The sequence below is a fragment of the Radiomyces spectabilis genome (genome assembly GCF_025331425.1).
Source record: "Radiomyces spectabilis strain NRRL 2753 chromosome Unknown BYT42scaffold_1, whole genome shotgun sequence".
Classification (NCBI taxonomy): Eukaryota; Fungi; Mucoromycota; class Mucoromycetes; order Mucorales; family Radiomycetaceae; genus Radiomyces; species Radiomyces spectabilis.
Window position 1 is genome coordinate 2,662,088 of NW_026251926.1, and position 19,918 is coordinate 2,682,005.

The 19,918-nt window shown below is 42.7% G+C and overlaps 7 protein-coding genes across 7 annotated transcripts; 5 read left to right on the forward strand and 2 right to left on the reverse strand.

Moving 5' to 3' along the window:
- Positions 1 to 3,930: 3,930 nt before the first annotated feature.
- BYT42DRAFT_553757 (beta-lactamase-like protein) lies at positions 3,931 to 5,223 on the forward strand. The gene is made up of 2 exons (XM_051566526.1): positions 3,931 to 4,138; positions 4,199 to 5,223. The coding sequence occupies exons 1-2, from the start codon at positions 4,042 to 4,044 to the stop codon at positions 5,029 to 5,031; spliced, it is 930 nt and encodes a 309-aa protein (XP_051428764.1). The 5' UTR covers positions 3,931 to 4,041; the 3' UTR covers positions 5,032 to 5,223.
- Positions 5,224 to 7,195: 1,972 nt separating this feature from the next.
- Positions 7,196 to 8,776, reverse strand: BYT42DRAFT_525745 (uncharacterized protein). The gene is made up of 5 exons (XM_051565338.1): positions 8,144 to 8,776; positions 7,852 to 8,091; positions 7,701 to 7,793; positions 7,522 to 7,633; positions 7,196 to 7,466 (listed from the first exon to the last, which is right to left on the reverse strand). Exons 1-5 carry the CDS (start codon positions 8,762 to 8,764, stop codon positions 7,390 to 7,392), a joined length of 1,143 nt encoding a protein of 380 aa, XP_051428765.1. The 5' UTR covers positions 8,765 to 8,776; the 3' UTR covers positions 7,196 to 7,389.
- Position 8,777: 1 nt separating this feature from the next.
- Positions 8,778 to 11,097, forward strand: BYT42DRAFT_553770 (Las1-like-domain-containing protein). The gene is made up of 11 exons (XM_051566527.1): positions 8,778 to 9,000; positions 9,063 to 9,214; positions 9,280 to 9,445; positions 9,504 to 9,642; positions 9,699 to 9,843; positions 9,909 to 10,054; positions 10,119 to 10,162; positions 10,221 to 10,284; positions 10,350 to 10,458; positions 10,512 to 10,769; positions 10,827 to 11,097. Exons 1-10 carry the CDS (start codon positions 8,815 to 8,817, stop codon positions 10,729 to 10,731), a joined length of 1,371 nt encoding a protein of 456 aa, XP_051428766.1. The 5' UTR covers positions 8,778 to 8,814; the 3' UTR covers positions 10,732 to 10,769; positions 10,827 to 11,097.
- On the forward strand, positions 10,747 to 11,097 carry BYT42DRAFT_553775 (uncharacterized protein; the record flags this gene model as incomplete). Its single annotated transcript, XM_051566528.1, has 1 exon — positions 10,747 to 11,097. A coding segment is annotated over one exon (239 nt), but the record flags the coding sequence as incomplete, so codon positions are not given.
- A 652-nt stretch (positions 11,098 to 11,749) lies between these two features.
- On the forward strand, positions 11,750 to 13,864 carry BYT42DRAFT_553776 (Caleosin related protein-domain-containing protein). Its single transcript, XM_051566529.1, has 6 exons — positions 11,750 to 11,877; positions 11,934 to 12,006; positions 12,068 to 12,213; positions 12,271 to 12,446; positions 12,505 to 12,595; positions 12,675 to 13,864. Exons 1-6 carry the CDS (start codon positions 11,836 to 11,838, stop codon positions 13,662 to 13,664), a joined length of 1,518 nt encoding a protein of 505 aa, XP_051428768.1. The 5' UTR covers positions 11,750 to 11,835; the 3' UTR covers positions 13,665 to 13,864.
- An 806-nt stretch (positions 13,865 to 14,670) lies between these two features.
- On the forward strand, positions 14,671 to 16,352 carry BYT42DRAFT_525746 (kinase-like domain-containing protein; the record flags this gene model as incomplete). The annotated part of the gene is made up of 7 exons (XM_051565339.1): positions 14,671 to 14,919; positions 14,993 to 15,103; positions 15,181 to 15,329; positions 15,386 to 15,620; positions 15,687 to 15,857; positions 15,979 to 16,147; positions 16,217 to 16,352. The coding sequence occupies exons 1-7, from the start codon at positions 14,799 to 14,801 to the stop codon at positions 16,350 to 16,352; spliced, it is 1,092 nt and encodes a 363-aa protein (XP_051428769.1). The 5' UTR covers positions 14,671 to 14,798.
- A 437-nt stretch (positions 16,353 to 16,789) lies between these two features.
- Positions 16,790 to 18,941, reverse strand: BYT42DRAFT_609968 (uncharacterized protein; the record flags this gene model as incomplete). The annotated part of the gene is made up of 11 exons (XM_051571338.1): positions 16,790 to 16,944; positions 17,001 to 17,154; positions 17,254 to 17,583; positions 17,644 to 17,694; positions 17,749 to 17,843; positions 17,932 to 17,946; positions 18,011 to 18,082; positions 18,142 to 18,189; positions 18,239 to 18,540; positions 18,602 to 18,728; positions 18,782 to 18,941. 11 exons carry the CDS (start codon positions 18,939 to 18,941, stop codon positions 16,790 to 16,792), a joined length of 1,509 nt encoding a protein of 502 aa, XP_051428770.1.
- Positions 18,942 to 19,918: the final 977 nt, after the last annotated feature.

The window sequence follows — 19,918 nt, forward strand, 5'->3', positions numbered from 1 at the left end:
TTGTTGCAAGAGATGTAAAGCTTCCTTGAGTCGCTTGACTTCATGGTGTTCGGCTTCAAAGGCTGTTTCGGCGTCGCGTAATTCAATTTGAACCGTTTTGAGTTCATTCGATTGTTGATTGATTTTCTCGTTCAATTGATCGATCTCTTCCGCCAACTTGTATATTTCTTTGTTTGCGCGCGAAATTTCCTCGTCGTGCTGGCGTCGCTCTTTGTCCAGGGTCGCTTCGCATTCTCTCGCCCATTTACGGAAATCTTCCACTTCCTGAGTTTGTCTATGTTCAATTTCTCCGTGTTTGCGAACCGCATCGTCCAGTTCATTTTGCACATGCTTCACGGTTGCTTCCAGTTGAGTGATGCGCGCCGTTCGTTCTGCTACTACCATATTAGCGTCGGCATTGGCTCGTACTTTAGCTTCCAGCGACACAATTTCGGATCGTGCATAATGAAGTTCTCTTTCGGCGTCTTCCAATCGAGCCACTGCATCCGACTGTAACTGCTTCAATCGAACAATTTCCGTATTTCTTCTCGTCAACGAATCCTGCAATGTCTGCATTTCGTTCTCTCTTTCTTCTAGACGTGAATTCGCCGTATTCAGTCGTCCATTCAATCGAGTCTGGTTGGATTCCATTTGCGAGACATACTGCTCGAGATCCGCAAGCTTGTCTTCCCTGGCATTGGCTTCGGCAAGGACCTCTTGCAGCCGCTGCGACGTGGTGCCATGCTGTTGCTGAAGCTCGTTGATTTGAATATCCCGTTCACGCAATAAATTTTCCAGCACCTGCATATGCGCCGTGGTATCCTCCAACGTTTCCGATACGATTTCCAGCTTTTGCAGCATGACGTTCTTTTGTGAAACTTGTTCCTCCAGTTGATGGTTCGCAGTTGACAATGCTTCCTCTCGTGATAACATCTCGTTAAGACGTGCTTGGTCATTCGATTGATTTTCTTCGAGGCTTGCAATGTGCTTCTTGCTCATGTCCAAGTCTTGTTTCAGCTGTCCAATTGTCTGCTCTGATTCTTTTTCACGTGTCGATGCTTGATTGAGTTGATACTCGAGGTTCAACTGCGCGTGCTCCAGCTCGCCCATCCGATCTTCTCTCACGGCCATTTCCTCCTTCAGCACCACCAATGTCGCCTCCAATTCTTGTTCGCGGGAAAGTGCAGTATCAAATCCTTTTTGTAAGTCGGAACGGTCTTTTTCCAGCTGCGTGATGGCGTGTTCCTTGGTTTCAATATCAACCTTCATCGTATCTATCATTTCCTCCAAAGCCTTCTTCTGGCCAAGTGCTTCTTCCAAACGGTGACGGACATTGGATCGCATGCTCTCCAGTTCCTCGATGTGACGTTCTTTGACCGCGACTTCATCTGCCATCTTCGTCAAACGTCGACCTGCATCGTGGAGTTCATGCGAAAGTGTGCTCTTCGATTCCTTGAGATCATAGATAATGTCATCTTTCTGTTCCAAGTGTCGCATACGCTCTTGATTGCGCTCCAATTCCAACTGTACTGACTCCAAGCGTTGCTTGGTAATGCGTAATTCGGATCTTAGCGACGCTACCAACGAGTCTTTCTCGGCTAATTGACGTTCAAGGGATTTTGAAGTATTCTGCGTCAACTCCAGCTGTTCAATCGCATGGTCCTTTCTACGCAATTCGGTCTCCAAATCTTGAATCATTGCATTCTTGTCTTCGATTTCGTTTTCCAGCGTATGGAGTTGGCCGCGCACGCTATCGATCTCGTCCTGGGCATTGGAAACGAGGAATTCGGTATCCAGGATCATCTTCAATTTCTCCGCAATCTCTTCTTGCAATCCCTTGATCATCCCATTCTTATTATCAACTTGCTCCTGTAGACTGCGCAACTGATCCTTGAGACCGGCTGTATCGTGCTCGGAATGCTGATAACTCTGCTCCATATCTCGAATTTTGCTGTCATTGCTCCGGATGATGACATTCAGATCGCTGATCTTCGCGTCTTTATCGTCGACTTGGTGGCGTAGTGTCGTTAATTCCTGTTGCAACGTCTGCACTTCAGCTTGTAAATGGGCCTTTGATTCTATCATCTCGTCGATCGTGCGACTCTTCTGTTCTATTTGTCCTTGTAGATTGCGCATCTGATTATTGAGAGCCACCGAATCATGTTCAGAATGCTGATAAGTTTGCTCCATATCGCGAATCTTGCTATCATTGCTCCGGATGATGACATTCAAATCGCTGATTTTCGCGTCTTTGTCGTCGATTTCCTGGCGTAATGTGGTTATTTTTTCTCGCAACGTCTCGACTTCGGCTTGCAGATGCGTTCGCGAATCCGTCATCTCGTTGATCGTGTTTGTTTGCTTGGCTACCGTGTCGCGTAATTCTTTGATCTTAGAGTCTTTCTGCAATAGGTGATCTTCAACGTATTTCAGATCTTCTTGTATCTTGCTAATCTCGTCAGAAGATTCGCTCTGGGTGTTCTTGAGTTGGAAGATGGTGTTCTCGTTCTCTTTAATTTCGTTTTTCAACACCGTGACGTATGACTGGCTGTCTCGTAATTTTTCTTCCGTCGAGATCAGCCGTGTTTTCACCATCTCCAACTCAGCTGCTGCATCCTCTTGTGAGAATTTCAGGTCGCGGATCGTCTTCTCTTTTTGCGACAGTCTGTCTTGCAAATCACGCAGCGCTGCATCCTTATCGTGCAGTTGCCTTTCAACGGATGACATACTGTTTCTGTTTTCGTAAATGCTGTGCTCCAGATTGGATCGCGCTGACGTTAAATCCTTGATCATAGCTTCTTTGTCCGTCATCAATGACTGCAATCGTTCATTCTCCTTTGCTTTCACTTGAATTTCATTTTTCGCTTCATTGATTAAATCTTCCAAATTCATATTTTGATCTTGTGCATCCAATAAACGTTGTTCGGTATCTTCCAGTATTGATTTCACGTTGTTCAGTTCGCGACTTTGTTCCGCCAGTAAGTCTTCCTTTTCAGCAAGATTTGCTCGCACCTCTTGCATACGTTGGGTCTCGGTATCGTTTGATAACATCAGCTCTGCTGTCTTTCGCTCTATTTCCGACACCTTTGACTGATATTCTTCCAGTTCCTTCTCTTTGGCACGTAACGCTTCTTCAAGCTGGGCTATTTTATCGGCATCCGCCTTGGATCGCTGTTCGGTTTCTTTCTTCCATCGCATTCTTTCCTCGTGTAACGACTCCAACCCTCCGAGTTTATCATATTCCGCCATGATTTCTTTTTGTTTTGCAAGCTTTTCGATAAGCGTAGAAAGTTGATTGTTGTGAGAGCGGCTCAACTCTTGCATTTTTTTATCCAATTCGTCGCGTTCCAAAGCAAACTGTGATGCGCGTCGTTCGGCTCTCTGTTCCCGCGAGTGTAGTTCGAGCATTTGAACTTTAACTTCTTCCATAACACTGCTCGATGTGACATCTTGATGCGAAGCTTCAATAAGTCTGCCTTTCAAGTGTTTGATGCAGCGTTCTAGTTGGCGATAAAATCTCATTTGATCTGTTGTATTTGCAGGAACGTAGCCTTCCAGAAACGATTCGAGTTCGCTAAAGGCTTCCGTTACCATGGAAAAGCGATCTTGCGTAAGTTGACGATCATCGTGACTTAAAACGGAATGGCGGGGACGTGATCTGGTTGACGGTAAAGGCGATAATGCCGCGGACGTTAATGTGCTGTATCGACCCTCTGCAGGCCCTCGAATGCGTTTCCGAACTGGAAGTCCAGATTCTTCGTGGGATATTTGCACTATCAAAACGATTAATTAACTGCGGGCATTATACACAGCTCATAACGTACTCGATTGCCGTTGGGGAATGGAATGAGAAGAAGTCATGCAAGCTGTGGCATAAGCAATTTCAGAAGGCCCACCTTTTTTTTTCTTTAGGAATTTTTTTGATCGCTCCCGCGCGCTCACGCCCCGCCCGCCCCGTTTTGCGTCATCAATTCGACCAATCTGCGATTTGATTGGCTGTTTCGCGTTATGCATTTGACTTCATTGTTCTTCGCTTTCCAAAAGTAGAGCGTCGTTAGTTTTTTCATGACAGAGGCACTGCTAACCTTACCTTCCTCGGTTCGATTGTCAGAGTGTGTCTGGCGAATTTTAGGCCTTAACCCAGGAAAATTTACTCTTCAAGGCAGGAACAATATACTGCTCGCAATGTATGAATGAAGTGGCTCACTGTCATGGCATCTAGGGACCAACACTTATTTACTCGGTAAAGGCAGGAAAAAGCTACTGATAGACAGCGGAGAAGGTGTGCCTGAATATGTTTCGCTCTTGAAACAGACATTGCAAGAGTCTTCTCCCGATGCCGCCATTTCAGACATTATTATTTCCCATGGTCATCGGGATCATTGGGGCGGAATCCGTGATATCCTGTCTTCCGTTGATTTGAATCCTGATAACGATATCCGAGTTCACAAGTTCCCTTTGTCGACAGGGAGCTGCTCGGGTCACATGGAACATTTTCCTTCCGATATCGATTTGCAGCCAATGCACCATGGTCAAATATTCACTGCAGACGGAGTCACCTTACGTGTCGTTTACACACCGGGTCACACAAAGGACCATTGCACTTTTTGGCTGGAAGAAGAACAGAGTTTGTTTACTGCCGATTGTGTACTGGGTCATGGCAGCGCAGTATTTGAGGATCTTTCCAGTTATATGGACGGTTTGCAACAACTGAGACAACTACAACCGAAAAAATTGTATCCTGGTCACGGTCCTGTTATCGAAAACGGCGTTGCAAAGATTGACGAATATATCCAACATCGACAATACCGAGAGCAACAAGTTATTCACTTGATGAAGACAAATCGTGATCGTAATTGGACGGTCATGGATATCGTTGAAGAATTGTACAAGGATTACCCACCTTCGTTACATCTACCAGCTGCAGGAGGCATTGTCCTTCATTTGAGAAAATTACAGAAAGACGGTCTGGTCCGTACTGCATGCGATGTTCAAATGGAGGATATGCGAACCAAAGTATGGGAATGGCATGATGAAGAAACCCCCAAGGTCTGAGACCATAACATCTGACTTATCCATACATACCCTTTTGTGGCATGATACCTCGCCCGGCTATGATTGTAATTTCTACCGTAGTAACCCGATAGATCTGTAGCAACTATAATACCACATGTATACGGGTTAAGATAAAAAATGCCATGCTCGTTTATTAAAGTGATCAGTAGCTAACAAGCCGTACACCCGCTGTGCAATGGATGCCGCCTGCCACCGGAGGCCGCCCTCTTACATTGAGCGACTTTCGTCAGACAAAAAAGCCTAACGCATACACGGCATATCCTGGGCGAGAACTCTTGACGGACTTTGGTATATTAATGACAACCTTATGGCATACGTTGCAACGTGATTTGTTTCTGAACACGCGCAGGGCAGCACTGATTGACCCCCTCAGTTCCATCCCGTCCAGGCTATGATAGATCTAGAAAGATGTGTGGGTATGTTGGGTAGTTAAAAAAATGAGTTAGTAAGCTCTTTGATTGATTCAAATTTTCGTCACCCCTTTTTTTCCCACAGGGTTTTTTATGAGGTTTTTACTGACGCGACCATTGTTTTTTTTTTTATCATCATGTACTTTATTTGTTTTTCTTTCTTTCCATTCGGGGGACTCTCGATATCTGGAATCCAACTCGAAATTACCGTCACTTCTGGCCACGTCAATATTTTTTGCCTGCTCAAGCTGACACCACCGATCCATCGCTTAACTGTCCCTGGAAGCAATTTTATTTTCCGCATCGAAGAAGAAGCTTACCTGGCGGTCCGTATTCATCGTTTTTTTTTTTCCGGTACACCATTTGGTTCAAAGGCAAGTCCAATTTCTTTTCCTTTGCTATGATGTAATAAACGTATACTAATTCAAAAATTTTTCAATGTCATATAATCCAAGTCATGTCAAGCGATCAATGGCTATCGAAAACTCAAATAACAAAGGTAAAATATCTTGAAAGACTGCGAAAAGAATATGTACATGAAATATAAAATACAAAACAAACTAAAAACTAAAAATACAATAATCGGGAAGACATCTCGAATACCATATGATGAGAAGCAATCCAAAGGAGAGGAACATGAAGAGGACACGTAAGCGTTGCTGATTAAAAAGAGCACACCACCGACGATGGCCTTTGACGTCATCCGATTTCGCCAGATGGATGGATGGATGGCGAGAGAAAGTCAACTTGTAGTATCCAGAACTTGTCAGGCGAAAAGAAAACGGAAACCGGAAGCTGGAAGAAGGATGGAAGTAAAGGAGAGGTAAGTCTGTTTTGCCGGAGCAAAATCGATGGTAGACCACTCGACGCTTACCTTTTTGAGGATGGTGGTCGATTTAACCAAGTTAGATACACGGGATAAGAATGGTCTGGATGATGGATGCGGATGGGATCTTGATACAATGATAGTGAGGGTTTATCAAGCAAACAGAAAGAGAGAGAGAAAATCAAAAGAAGAAAGATAAAATTGAAGACAAGAATATATGGTTTTCCATGGATGAAACAATAGTCACCCCACTGATGCATGAATTCATAGATCGAAGCACGTCTGCTTATGTATTATTCGATTCATTGAAAATTGAAAGAGAATGAAAGGACATATACGTATAACTGACAAAAAAAACAAATTGAATGATGCTACAGAAGAACGCCGGTCGTATCATCAACCACTTTTCTTCAAAAAGAGCTCTACTCGCATTTTTATTCGAAAGACGACGATGCTCTGTTTGACCATAAATGGCGCAAACGGCATCTTGCTGCTGATTGTTTCGCCTATTATTGTGGAAGTAGGCAGCGAGGCATGGTTGAAAGATAAAAAAAGAGGTTTAACAGGCCCTGATAACTTAGTGTAGATCATGTGATTTACAAATCGCTAATTTCCGAAAGATTTTAATTATGTAGACAAGTAGCGCCTGTTGATCTTAAAGATCACAAAGTTATGCTCTTTCGGTCTGTAGTTTGTTGTTAATCTGAGGCTAGTGGGAATAGTAGCTGATTAAAGATGCGTTTGGAATGGGATGCTCCATTTGCAATATTCAGAACTCCGCACTCGAATTTGTGTATCCAAAGGTCTCGCTTGATGGTACTCTAATCTTTTGTCAATAAGCGGTTGATTTTTCGGTAAGATTTAGTTGATGTGCGCATAAATCTTTGCGTATTCATAGACAACCTACACACGATACGATCATAGTCATCAAGTGTTCTCGTTTTAATCATATAGACTAGTTGCGCGTGTGACCTTGAAGATCACAAAACTTCAGTATACACAATATTATTTGTGTAAATGTCGTTGTCAGTATCTTGGGACGCATGAGAGACCATGACTTTGATGGAGCTCGGGTTCTAACTCGGGACATGGCAACATATTTTAATTATATAGATTTTCTGCTTCTTCTTCTGTAACTGCAGCCAGCATATCGACCATATCCTTCAAGGGTTTATTATCTGGATGCAAAGATTGTTAGTAGATATTTCCATGTATTTCAAATATTGTAGTTACCTGGAGCCAGTTCCAGAGCTTTTTGTAATATCGCAGAGGCTTGGTCGTAGTATTCCAAAACTTTATCTTCGTCATCTTCCAAGTTTGATAATGTGAGTTTCAGAGAACCCTCCTGAAAATTGATATTAGTCTCGGGTCTTTTTACTTCATTGCTAAAAATTGAAATGACAGTAACTTACCAACTGCATCCTCCATGGATCATCGTCTAATCCCTTCTCTTCCCGAATTTGCTTGCTTTTTTCGAGCAACTGTTCTGCCTCTTGACATAATGGCTTGAAACACCCAGCTTCATTAGCAAACCACTCATTTTGGATCAATGTACCGACCTACCTTTTGCTTGTCAAAGTCTTCGAACAGTTTTAGTTCCATTAAAATAAAAGCGGCCCAAATAGTGAGGAGTTCCTCATTCTTCTCAAATTCGAGTAGCTTGATATAGCGAATTGCCGTCTTCACCATCGACATACAATGTTCTGAGTGTGATGGCTGATCTAATAGTTCAGCGTATACTCGCATATCCTGGAGAATCCGGCATGCTGAACCAATTGGTAACTTGTCTGCTTCTTTGAATACCTAGGGAAGTATTAGATGTAGGAAATTATGGAAATCCTCTGTCTGTATCTACCTTATCGGCGTTGATAGTAGCTTCTCCACAAAGTTTTACTTCTTCTTTCGTTAGATCTAACTTTTGCAAAAGTTCGGTATATGCAACTTCGTCTTCCTCATCGCTTTCAAGTTCCTCCTGTAATGAATCAAATGTCGCAATCTTCTGCTTTCGGATATCGGCAGCCAATGTCAACGCAGCTTGGATTAATCGAAGGAGCACCTCTTGATCTGGATTGTTCTTGACCTCTTGTCTAAAAATATCCAATCCTTCTCTTATGCTTTCTTGGATTCGTAAACAACGACCGCATTGCACCAGGCCACAGGCATATCCGAGACGATCGTCGTCGTCCTTGAATTTCTCCAATGCCATGTCAAAGAGACGTTTCGCCACTTCACTATTTTCTCCACCGTCTTCCCATTCGTCAAGCGCCATCGCTAGCAGATCGTGTCCATTTGGTTCCACCGCGCTTCCTACTCCATCTTTGTCATGTCGCACAAAGGAAATGTCGATATCGCCAATATCGCAACCTTCACATTCTGGATCATTGCAATCGGCAGTGTGATTATCAGCATCAGCACGTCGAATTCGTTTTGTGGCACCTTCGGCGACGGGATCGTCTGTGTTTGTTCGTTTAGACATGCAGGAATAAAGATGAGAAAAGGGAAAATATCGAGCTCAGGCCAAATTTGATGTGGCTTGCGAAAATCCATGAAACTGGCACCGCTTTCCTGCTTCGATTTCCCATCTTTTTCTTTATGCCGCGTATTCCTCGCATAGTTCCGTGGACAGACTACCACGAATTCGAGCAAGTTTATCATTGGCTTCATGCTGATGTGGACGAATGCCCAGAATTAGTACAGCGAGGCATCGATCGGGTACGGTCTTTTTCTTGTCGCAGACACTCGATGGTATTTCTGATCTAAACCTGTCACCCTAGGTCAAAGCCTGGACCAGCCGAGGAAAACTTCCTAGAGCCGTTGAAAGTACGGCTGCCTTTGTGCAAGTTCAACTACGTGATCATAGCGGGCTTGGCGGCAGCTGGCTTTCACATCAAGAGTTGCGTCTCATGTATGCGATGGCCATCGTAAGGTAAAAGAAAAAAAAAAGCTCATCATCTTTGTCAAGCTGTTTTGTTAAGCCTGCGTTTTCTGCAGATTCGTTAATGGCATGGTTGATCCTGAGCAGACAGGCAGTTTTGCTGTATCTATTGCTGGATTAGCCGATCGACTTGGTTTGCCTCTTTGGTTTGTCGAACTTCGTCATGCCGGCACTCACGAACACTTGCCTAGTCTTGCTGTATTACGATCTGCCAGCCAAAAGGTATGGTGCACCTTGTTTCATGATAACAATTGTAGAATAGCTGACAATGTTGGATTAGGCTATCGACTGGTTACACGACTCTTTCTGGTCAGCGTCCATAAAGCCGGAAGGCTACGCGGTGGTGGATCCTAAAGTCATGGACACTATTAGATCGTTGGTCAGCAACTATAAAGACGCAAGAAAATCATATCTGAAGGGTAGGTCAAAAACTGCATCCTACATATTGCTCTTTCTAAACTTTCGTATCATATAGACCTCAAAGCATCGGCAAATTCAAACCGAGGGATTTACATTTCTGCTATACAAAAGATAATTCACAGCATTTCACCTGAAATTATCCGCGATGGTGTGATACCGCTGCTGCTCAATGTTGGAGGCCTGGTGCCTGTAGGGAAAAAGTAAGGTCAATGGTCAAATATGTTCAGCTCTATCTGGATTCTCACATTGCGGTTTCTCTCCACAGAAAGCATGCTACATTAGACCATTTATCCGTCTCGGATGATTTGATCCAACTGTGGACACCGTTACTCAAAGAATTGGATAAAGCGTTTCCTGGCTTTGGTAATGACTTGATCGCAGCGATAGTACAAACAATCGGAGTTCAAGACTGTAAGTGCATCAAAAACTGGTAACCATCTGGAAATCTGCAGGACTGACGAGGAAAACTTTACAGCATTTACTCTGGACGAAAAGTTTATTCAACCGAGGCCTATGTTTGTAAGACTGAATCATGCTTTTAATTTCGAAGGGGGACATTTGCTGACTAATGGTTTAGCTGAATTCCTTTGTGGAGCCGTTGAATAGCCCTACCCACAGCGCCAGCTATCTACTAACATTAGGTTAGTTGGAACCAAGAGAGAGAAGAATCAAAAAAAAGGATATGTGGTGCTGATATTTTGACTAGCTTGTTGGTTAAAGTATTTCGTCAAAGAATGCAATACCCTCGATTGCACCTTTGAAGACGTTTTGGTTGACGATATCTTGGAATTATGTCTGCGCAAACCAACTTATTAGTGAGTCATGACCGAAATTTTCGCAAATCCTAAGACTAACTTTATCGTATTAGCACGCGTATTGTTTTGAACACGATTTTAAGCAACCAACCTGAACTTGCAGAGTCCCTTAAGCCTTTCTTACGATACATCGACCTCCTGTTAAGGAATAGTCAGAGCCCTGTACGTTTCCAAGCATGTGAAAATGTTAATCGTTACGAGATTGTTTATATGATGATTAGGAGACTTCACAAATGGCACATGGAACAGAGGATCAGTTACAGCAAGAATTAGAAAATCTCGCCAATCAAATGGTTTCTCTGAAACAGAAGGTAAAAAAAAACTTGCATACCAAATTGCTTATTTTACTTAGCGTGTTTGTTACACAGACAAACTTTGCATCCTCTGATGCGTCCGCATCCGAAGAAACTTGCACTTGGAGAATATATGATGCTGACCAATGGAACGCCTGTCCTATTGGCTGTCTACCTGACGGAAAGATTCCCGTTCTCGATCTACCGATGACTGAACAACAGGTCTCACGGTAAAAAAATTCATGCACTTTAGAAGTAAGCAACATTTTGTACATCATCTTTCAGTATAGACTTCCATTCGATCATAATACACTTTTACAAACTCGAAATTGCATCAGAGTTGTCAGAATTCAATCTTTTTTTCCGTTCTGTATCGGCGTCGTTGAGCTTTCAAAGTCGTCCAGATGTTCTAGAAAAAAATAAGGGGGAAACGGGAAAAAAAAAGAAGACAACAATGTATATAAAAAGGGTCCCTCACGAGGAAAATATTTCATGTGAAAGCGATAATAAACGGCTCATAGAATGACATGCATCATTAGTCTATAGAATGTTTACAACCGTCATTGACGACGTTCCAATTTTTTACAGTATTGTTATGACCCGGCCTTTCAGCTTTTAAAAAGCATAATTTGGAAGCAAAGGTCACAATAGTTTTTTAGTTTTTTTTTTTTACTGCTTTGGTCTTTTTTTTTGCAATTATAAAAATGATATCTGGATCTGTCGATTTCAGGAGGGAATCGGCAGGTAAGAAAGACATTCGTCTTTTCGAGTGTACGATCAGCGGACATCAGACTGTTACACGATGCACAAATCTGCGTTGACTGGTATAATTACTTTTATGGCTTTATTTGTTAACGATATTGCATGTCAACAAGGCTTTAGCTGTAAAAGTTTTTAACTTTGTTGTTTCAAATGAGCATGATGCGAAAAAAAAAAAGTCCGGACAAAAAAAAAGCTCCTTACTAGTATAAAAGGAACTGTTTGCTTCTAAAAGCCCTAAAATTCGTGTTCTTCCCTTCATTTTCCACAAAACCAAAAAAAAAAAAAACCCGGACAAAGACAGGGCGTGCAGTCATTGATCACTATGTCTGCTATCAGTATTGTAAACCATTCAGCGCCTCGACATGTAATATAATATTTCACCTTGCTCAGTCGTCTGTCAAGCTAACATTGGTATGCCAGGCGATCCAAGGACATACGCAGTTTTGGGATAGGAGGAAGAAAGGTTACATTACACCGATGGATTCGGTTGCAGGTAATTTGCGACAAGACAACTAAACCGCATGACCGTTTTATTTACCAAGTCATTTGCACAGGTTTCATGAATTTAGGTTATGGTATCTTGTTCAGTGTTACCATTGGCACTTTTCTCGGCGTGGTATTCTCTTACGCATCGCAAGATTCATGGTTACCCGATCCACGCTGTCGGGTAGACATAAATAGACTGATTCAACATACACAGGTTGGATATCTGATTAAAACTCGACTAGTATTGGGTTATTCATATCCAATTATCTAGAAAAAGCCAAATGCTAACGGTATCTACGACGCTGACGGCAATTTCGAGGCTGAGAACTTTGAACGACTGTTCGCCAAGTATGCAAGAACAGATATTAGCGGTAATACCATCACTTTCAAGGAATTACTACAGATGACAAACGAAAATATGAATCTCGGAAAAGACCCTACCGCATGGTATGACAGAATTTTCTAACAAGGAGGGTGATATGGATTAACCAACATTGAAAGCTAGGACGAATGCTATTTTGGAGTGGTGCACAGCCTATTTTTTTATTGGGCAAAAGGGTGTTCTACGAAAGGAAGACGTGCGTGCTGCATATGACGTAAGGATTTGCTTTCCGTTTCCGTATGTCCAAAAAAGCTCTGAAAAGCAAGCAGTGTCTCAAGTGATGATAACCATAGGGATCTTTGTTCTATCGGTTAAGCAACACCGGCAGACCAGCGATTGAAAACACGGGCAACAACAAGAAGAAGAAAATTCCCTTGATCGAATCCGGCATAAAAATTCCTCAAAAGACGCTTGTTTCCCTCGAAGATCATATCAACGGGTTCCTGCAAAAATTACCGAGATCGTATACTTCGTTTATTCTGGAGCAAGTTCAGCACATTCGCTCCCTTTCGCTTTCAGCACCCATGGCATTACAACCTCACCTTACTGGCGTCAGCAAACAAACGACTGACAGTGTGGCGAATGACAGTCCCGTTACGCTTTTCGCAGGCGGCCTCACTGGCGTTAAAAGTATCCACTTCACCTCTGAGAACTTGCCATTAACAGGTATCAAGGGTTCCATTAAACAAGAAAGCGACATCGAAGAGGAAAACGATGAAGGACAATACTATTACTCACCAGAAATGGAGGATATGGAAGAACGCGGTGGATCGTCTCCAACCTCACTGGTTGGCATTGTTCCAGAAGGTGGTAATTACTACCGAGAAGAACCGGTCAAGGATTTGCTCAATGTTGGGACGTTGACTGGTGTAAGGCACGACGACTTCAATACTGCATCTGGTTCAGGATCATCATCGTCGTATGACGGATACAGAGCAGCAGAGCAAGAAGAGGAGGAACAATATTCACGGGATACCAAACGTGGACTTACAGGAGTACAATACGATGACTTGCAAAACTATCCTGATCTTCCAGGACTGGCGAATAACGATGACAGTAACGGAGACAATGACAACCAGTCGTCCTATTCTGATAGTAGCCGAGATTCGCCCATGTCACTTCCTAACGCAGGACCACAGCACGAAGAAGAACATTCGCCCATCCATATGAGTACCCCCATCATGGACACATCCGAAAAATTCCAAGCCTCTCAAGAAAACCATATTGCAGAATCGGACGCCCAATGGCCGATTTTGCCAGGGGTGCTCGAAAACGAGGATTAACTGAGACACAGCAACCCATGGTTACTAACTAAGCTACGTTTAAAGTATCATTCTGACCTGCTTTCAACAGTTATCATTTTTTCAGTCTAAATAAAAAAAAAGTTATGTATTGAAAGACGCAAAATAGGATGCAGTATTACAATGTCCCAAGTGTGGCAAAGATAAAGATTTTCGTGTTGATTGTCTCGACTGTGAAACAAGCCTGCATGCAAGCGTGTGAGAAACCGTAAGTGAATCTGCCAAGGACGGCTTACGCACATGCTTTTAACAGGATTTCACCTATAGTGCTTACGACGGAAACTCGCTATCTTACAACTACTGAATGGCTCTCTCCTCCATTATCCCGGTCAAAGCGTCTGCCAAATTGCTCTGCAATCTTTTTCGATAGAGATGATGATAGAGAGAAGCACCCATTGAGTGATAAAAAAAACTCATACCAAAAGGGGTAGCATACCATAGTAGGAAACCAGTGGGATGGTTTTGACAAGTGGTATAAACATCCATTGACGGTGAATACACAGAAACTTCATTTCCTAAAATCTTTATCGGAATGACTAACCTTTTTGCTTGGGTTTGATACTTTGTTATTTTTGTCCCGCCACCTGTGCTTCTTGACTTCATTCGGAAGAGCATATCTATCAGCATAGAAATGAGTGCAAAGAATTGGCGTTAGCCGTTTAACCTGCTGCTTGATAGAATAATGACAGGCATTGATTTATCAGTAAGTAGATTCTGCAATACTATCTTACTGCCGTGGCACAAGCAACTGCTGTTTTGCCTGCCTTTGAACTTTTTGCTTTCAGAGAAATTCCCCAACCATGCCCCCCTTTTTCACCAATCTCCTAGATTTAACTCCTATTGTATTTTTTTCATCATTCTCCATCTTCTATGCGTGTCAAAAGTACAAGAACTCCTCAATGGATGAAGCCCGTTTGACCATGATTGATTAGCTCCTTTTCTGTTTCCATTTCGGGAATGAAGCTGCTGTTTCTGTCTATCATTCGATAGGCGGTCCAAAACATCCAATCAGGGTAATCCCTTCGGGAGAACAACCGAAAGAAAAAAAGAAATCTTTCACTCCGACAGTTTGCTCTTTTTTTTTCCGTCGAAATACAATACCTCTGCCCTTGCCCTATGACCCATCACGCCAGTGCTGCTTCCAATCATCCTTCTTCCTCTTCGCACAATATTGTTGGCATTCACTACAGAGTGGGCAAAAAGATTGGCGAAGGAAGTTTCGGCATTATCTATGAGGGTAAATGTTCAGTCCGCCGTACGAAAAAGCAAAAGTCCAATGTCATCACGAAAGCTCATGTCTTTGTTCAAAGGAACCAATCTGCTGAACAATCAACAGGTGGCTATCAAATTTGAGCCCAGGAAGAGTGATGCTCCACAGTTGCGAGATGAATATCGAACGTACAAGATCATGGCCGGATCCAGTACGTACTTTGGGTGCTGTGTGTGCCTTCTCTTTTCTTAGCATGATATACTGAACGTTTGTCTGGCGCTTGCATAGCTGGAATCCCCACGGCGTATTATTTTGGTCAAGAAGGACTACACAATATTCTTGTCATCGATTTGCTAGGTCCCAGCTTGGAAGATATGTTTGATATCTGTGGTCGCAAATTTTCAGTCAAGACGGCCTGTATGCTGGCTAAGCAGATGGTAAAAATCGGCGATGCGAAATGGATATGATCCATGGATGCTTATTATCATTGTAGTTAACGCGTGTACAAACGATCCATGAGAAAAATCTCATTTATCGCGATATCAAACCTGACAATTTTCTCATTGGTCGACCTGGGACGAAAATGGCTAATAATATTTTTGTGGTGGATTTCGGCATGGCAAAGCTTTACCGTGACCCCAAGACCAAGCAGCACATTCCTTATAGAGAACGCAAAAGCTTATCGGGTACAGCACGCTACATGAGCATAAATACCCACTTGGGTCGCGGTAGGTTGACAGATACTACGACACCCGGAACGTAACTTTTTTGACTTACAGAAAAAATTTTCTCAGAACAATCTCGTCGCGATGATCTCGAGGCTTTAGGCCATGTGTTCATGTACTTTATCCGTGGATCGCTTCCGTGGCAAGGTTTAAAGGCCGCCACCAACAAACAAAAGTACGAGAAAATTGGAGAAAAGAAACAAACAACAGCCGTGAAAGATCTGTGCGATGGTTACCCTGGTAAGGTGGACGACGAGATTTTTTGAGCGTCATCAACCCTACCCTCGATCATCGATCATCCATGATGGTTGTCTACCTGATAAAAAGTGTATTATTATTCTAACTACAAAGGGTTATCTAGAGGAATTCGGAATTTATCTGCAGTATGTACGGAGGTTAGGCTTTGAAGAAACTCCCGATTACGACTTTTTGCGCGAGCTGTTCACGAAAGCTCTCAAGAACACTGGAGAGAAGGAAGATGGTGTATACGATTGGATGCTGCTCAACAACGGAAAAGGCTGGGAGACGATGTCAAAACGTCAACCGGCACGTCATCATCAAGCTACTGGGGCTACTGCTAAAAGAATCGCTGACAAGAGCCAACAAGCTCACCAGCATCATCCTAAAGATACGACGGCTAACCAAACAGCAAGGCAAGATACTCATGGAGCGAATCAAGCCCCTCGTCAGAAGCAGGGCCTTTTGGCCAAACTGACCTGTGGTTTGTGTCAATAATCTCGGCCTCAACAAGCTTTCGGTGGAAGAAGCGATGATCACATATGACATCTCTTTTCCGTTTCCTTTTTCTATCACCTAATTTTGATGCATTCTTCTATTTATTCTATTATCCTATACGTATTGTGTTTTTTTTACTCCATCAACCCATGCGACTTTTTAATTCTCATGTTGTAGATGATTCTTGCAGCCCACACGATTCTTCTTTCTTTTCCTCATTGATTCGCACTTCACTCCCAAAGCACTATTTCTTTATTTATACACATGTACGACACAAGCACGCCAAATGCATTCAACGTCGATGACGACTCTCACACATACGCAATTTTTTCTTCCCTGTCATGAAAACAAGCAAGCATCATTACATTGTTACACATGCCGAAATAACACATTTCAACTTGTTCATGAATTTTTCAAAAATAAAAACTTACCAATTTTTACTGAAGATTGATACGAGCGATGATGTCTTTAACTGCCGTCGGGTAAGAGGTGTGTCCTTCCAGTTCCAGCTCGATATTTTCAACACGATCGAGTGGCACCGGGCTCAGTCCTGCTACTGACGTAGCCAGAGAGTGCATACGGTATACAAGAGCTTTTTTTACAATGAGTAAATGCTCGAGTTTCCTAAAAAGACACTCGAAAACTTACCTAAAACCCAATCTTTGGAGGTATAACAGTTGACAAAACGTCCCGAGGTTACTGATATTGCATGTTGCCATTCTGATAGATCTTCAACTGATATGGGTGCACCCATCAAAACCACGTGGTCCACAATACCATGGCAGCCACGCCGATGTAATTCCTGTAAACAATGCCAGATGACCAAACTCCCGCAACTGTAACCTATTAGAGTACACGGACGGTTGCCTTGCACACGTTGTTCTAATACGTCAGCCATTACGATTCCCGCCTTTGCCGACCGATCAGCCACGATTTGCCAGGGATTATCAATAACGTCAGATACTTTTAATAACGTAGCCGGCAAGCTGACGGCAGCTGTTTGACTAGGTATTAAATAAATTGTCAAAGCATGATCAAGAGTAACGATATTACCGAAAAAGGCATGCAAAGCCGTCTTTTTAGCCACCTCTAACCCGGCGTAACGTATAGCATAAGTGGTGATGAACCGCTTAAATGCAGTGCCAAGATCGAATAATGCGTCCTTCTCATATTTAAGGCAGTATATGTCGTTGACAGTCTTGGATTCATGAAAGGCATCCTCCCATGGGGTCTGGCATTAAACAGTATGAGATAAAGCGATTATGAATAGCAACCAAACCTTTCTACGTACCTGGGTTTCATCTTTGCTCTCCAACAGAAATCCAGAAATACAAATCTTGCACTATAAAAAATTAATATCAATATAAAGTGACCCAGGTCAACCCGTAAGCCTTACCTGCAATGCGGGTATAGGCGGTAAATCAGCGTCATTCAATATTTGCTTAAACTCGAATTCATGTAACCCTTTCATTCGTCGATGCATCTTCCAGCCTAAGTCACCGTTCAATATTTCACGAAATGTCCTTTTGAATGAATCCAAGAGCGGGGGAAGGGGTACTAAAAAAGAATAGAGCCATACCTGTCAAACCGCCACCTACATAGTACGCACAATGTAAGTACCATACCATGGCAGATAATGTTGAACATAGTCTACTTACCTGTTAAACCAAACAAGCTCGTGACGAGAGCAACTCCTCCAGCGGTTGCAAAAAAGGTAGCACCAGTTAATCCTGTAAAAAATGGCGTCAGCTGCGATCACGAAAAGCAAACAACAGAAAGTGGTATTTACCAGCGATCAAAGGTGCGAGAAGAGGCGCTGCCAGTCCCCCGGTCAACGCTGTAAACCGGATTAGCATGTTAATCATTCGTTAACACTTTCTTCTTACCTATGATAGCTCCTCCACCGAGAACGCCTGCACCGGTAGCAAGCCATCGCATGGCTTTCTTTTTGCTGTTTGTAGTTTGAATCGTATGCCGAGCTGAAGCATCCATTTTTGCTGTGCGCCCTTCATGTGAGGATTGACCGTCGAGACTGTTCTGCTGAATTGCAAAATACATCTGCTGGCTGATACTTCTTTCAACCGCGGTCATATCATAAGGTTGCAGTCCGAGTTGACGAGTCATTTCAAAGAGAAACCGACGCGCCCGCGCATCATATGTTATGGTGAGATTATCGGACGACGATTTTCTACAATGTCATGGTATGAACATCGAAAATATTGATACAGTAGAATTTTTTGATGACAAACATAGGATCATCGCTGGTTTTATCGAGGTTCATGGAAACTGCCAATAGGTCGATCAGTATGGCAATACGGATATCCTTTTTATCGCTGAGGATTGCCACAGCAGTATCATGGTCCAGTGGTCTAGCAACTGTAAAAATGTTACCAAGACTATCTTATTTCAAGAACCAGGTTACTACTAACCACAATCGCTTTGCGATAAATTCATATAGGCAAGCATTCGCGACCACCATGCTCGACCCCAACTCGGCAGCACGATCGGTTCCACTACAGTCAATGCTTCGCCTGCCAAGCGAGCAATGGCTAGCTTTTGGTTCATATCCCACTCTTGTACAGATAGCATAATTGACGATAGGTTTTGCTCTGTCATTACGGTTGCAAGTGAACGGAGACGATGATCGATGGCGATTACTGCTGCGTGTAATATCCGAAGTGATCTTATCCAATGACACAATTCGCGCGATGGCGGATATTGAAATCCTCACACTAAAAATGCCATTGTTGATGGAACGAATGCCAAACATGCGATACAACCTCATCTCAGCTAATAACGCTAACAATAAGCTTTTTCTTTTCTCATATCTTTCCAAGTTAAAGGTTTGAAATAATTTACCAATTCGAGGGGGAGGGGGCGGAGGAATCTTTTTTGAGAAGGGGAAAGGGAAATTAAAAAATGATGCAAGAAAGATAATTGCCAGAAGTGGTACCGTACGCGCGTGAGTATCACATCTTTGGTTTTTCGTTCCTTCAACTTGGTATTACTGAGCACAATTTGATAGCTCTGTAGTCTCTTCCCGCCAAAAAAAGGAAGAATCAGAGGACTCGTTGACGTGTCCGACTATATTGATACAGTGATATTTTCGCCGCAATGGCTGAAGAATTACATTATATGCAGCATGGATCTCAACCAAAAAAAGAAAAATAAAAAAACAAAAAAAAAATAAAAAAAATAAAAAAAATAAAAAAATAAAAAAAAGCGGAAAGTTGATGTAGGGAAAAGTATTACGTTAAACCATGATCCGCATGTTCCAACCAACTCGAAAAAAAAAAGTAAGCGTTTATTAAATGGGTGGAATGTGGTCCGACTGTGCCGAAATCGCACAGTAAAAACACTCACTTTTCTCAAAACTTAGATAAACAAATGAATGGTCTACTCGTATATAAATCAAAAGCTTAGCATCTTGACTTTTTAGCTCCAGTATTTTCTGGGTATAGGGCTTCTGGTTGTTGAAGTATAGAGTATTTCAAAGCTTTGAGTTTGGGATATTTTTTAAGTGTGCCGATTTCGGCGCAGTTTTTATTTGTCTCTCCCACTTTTTT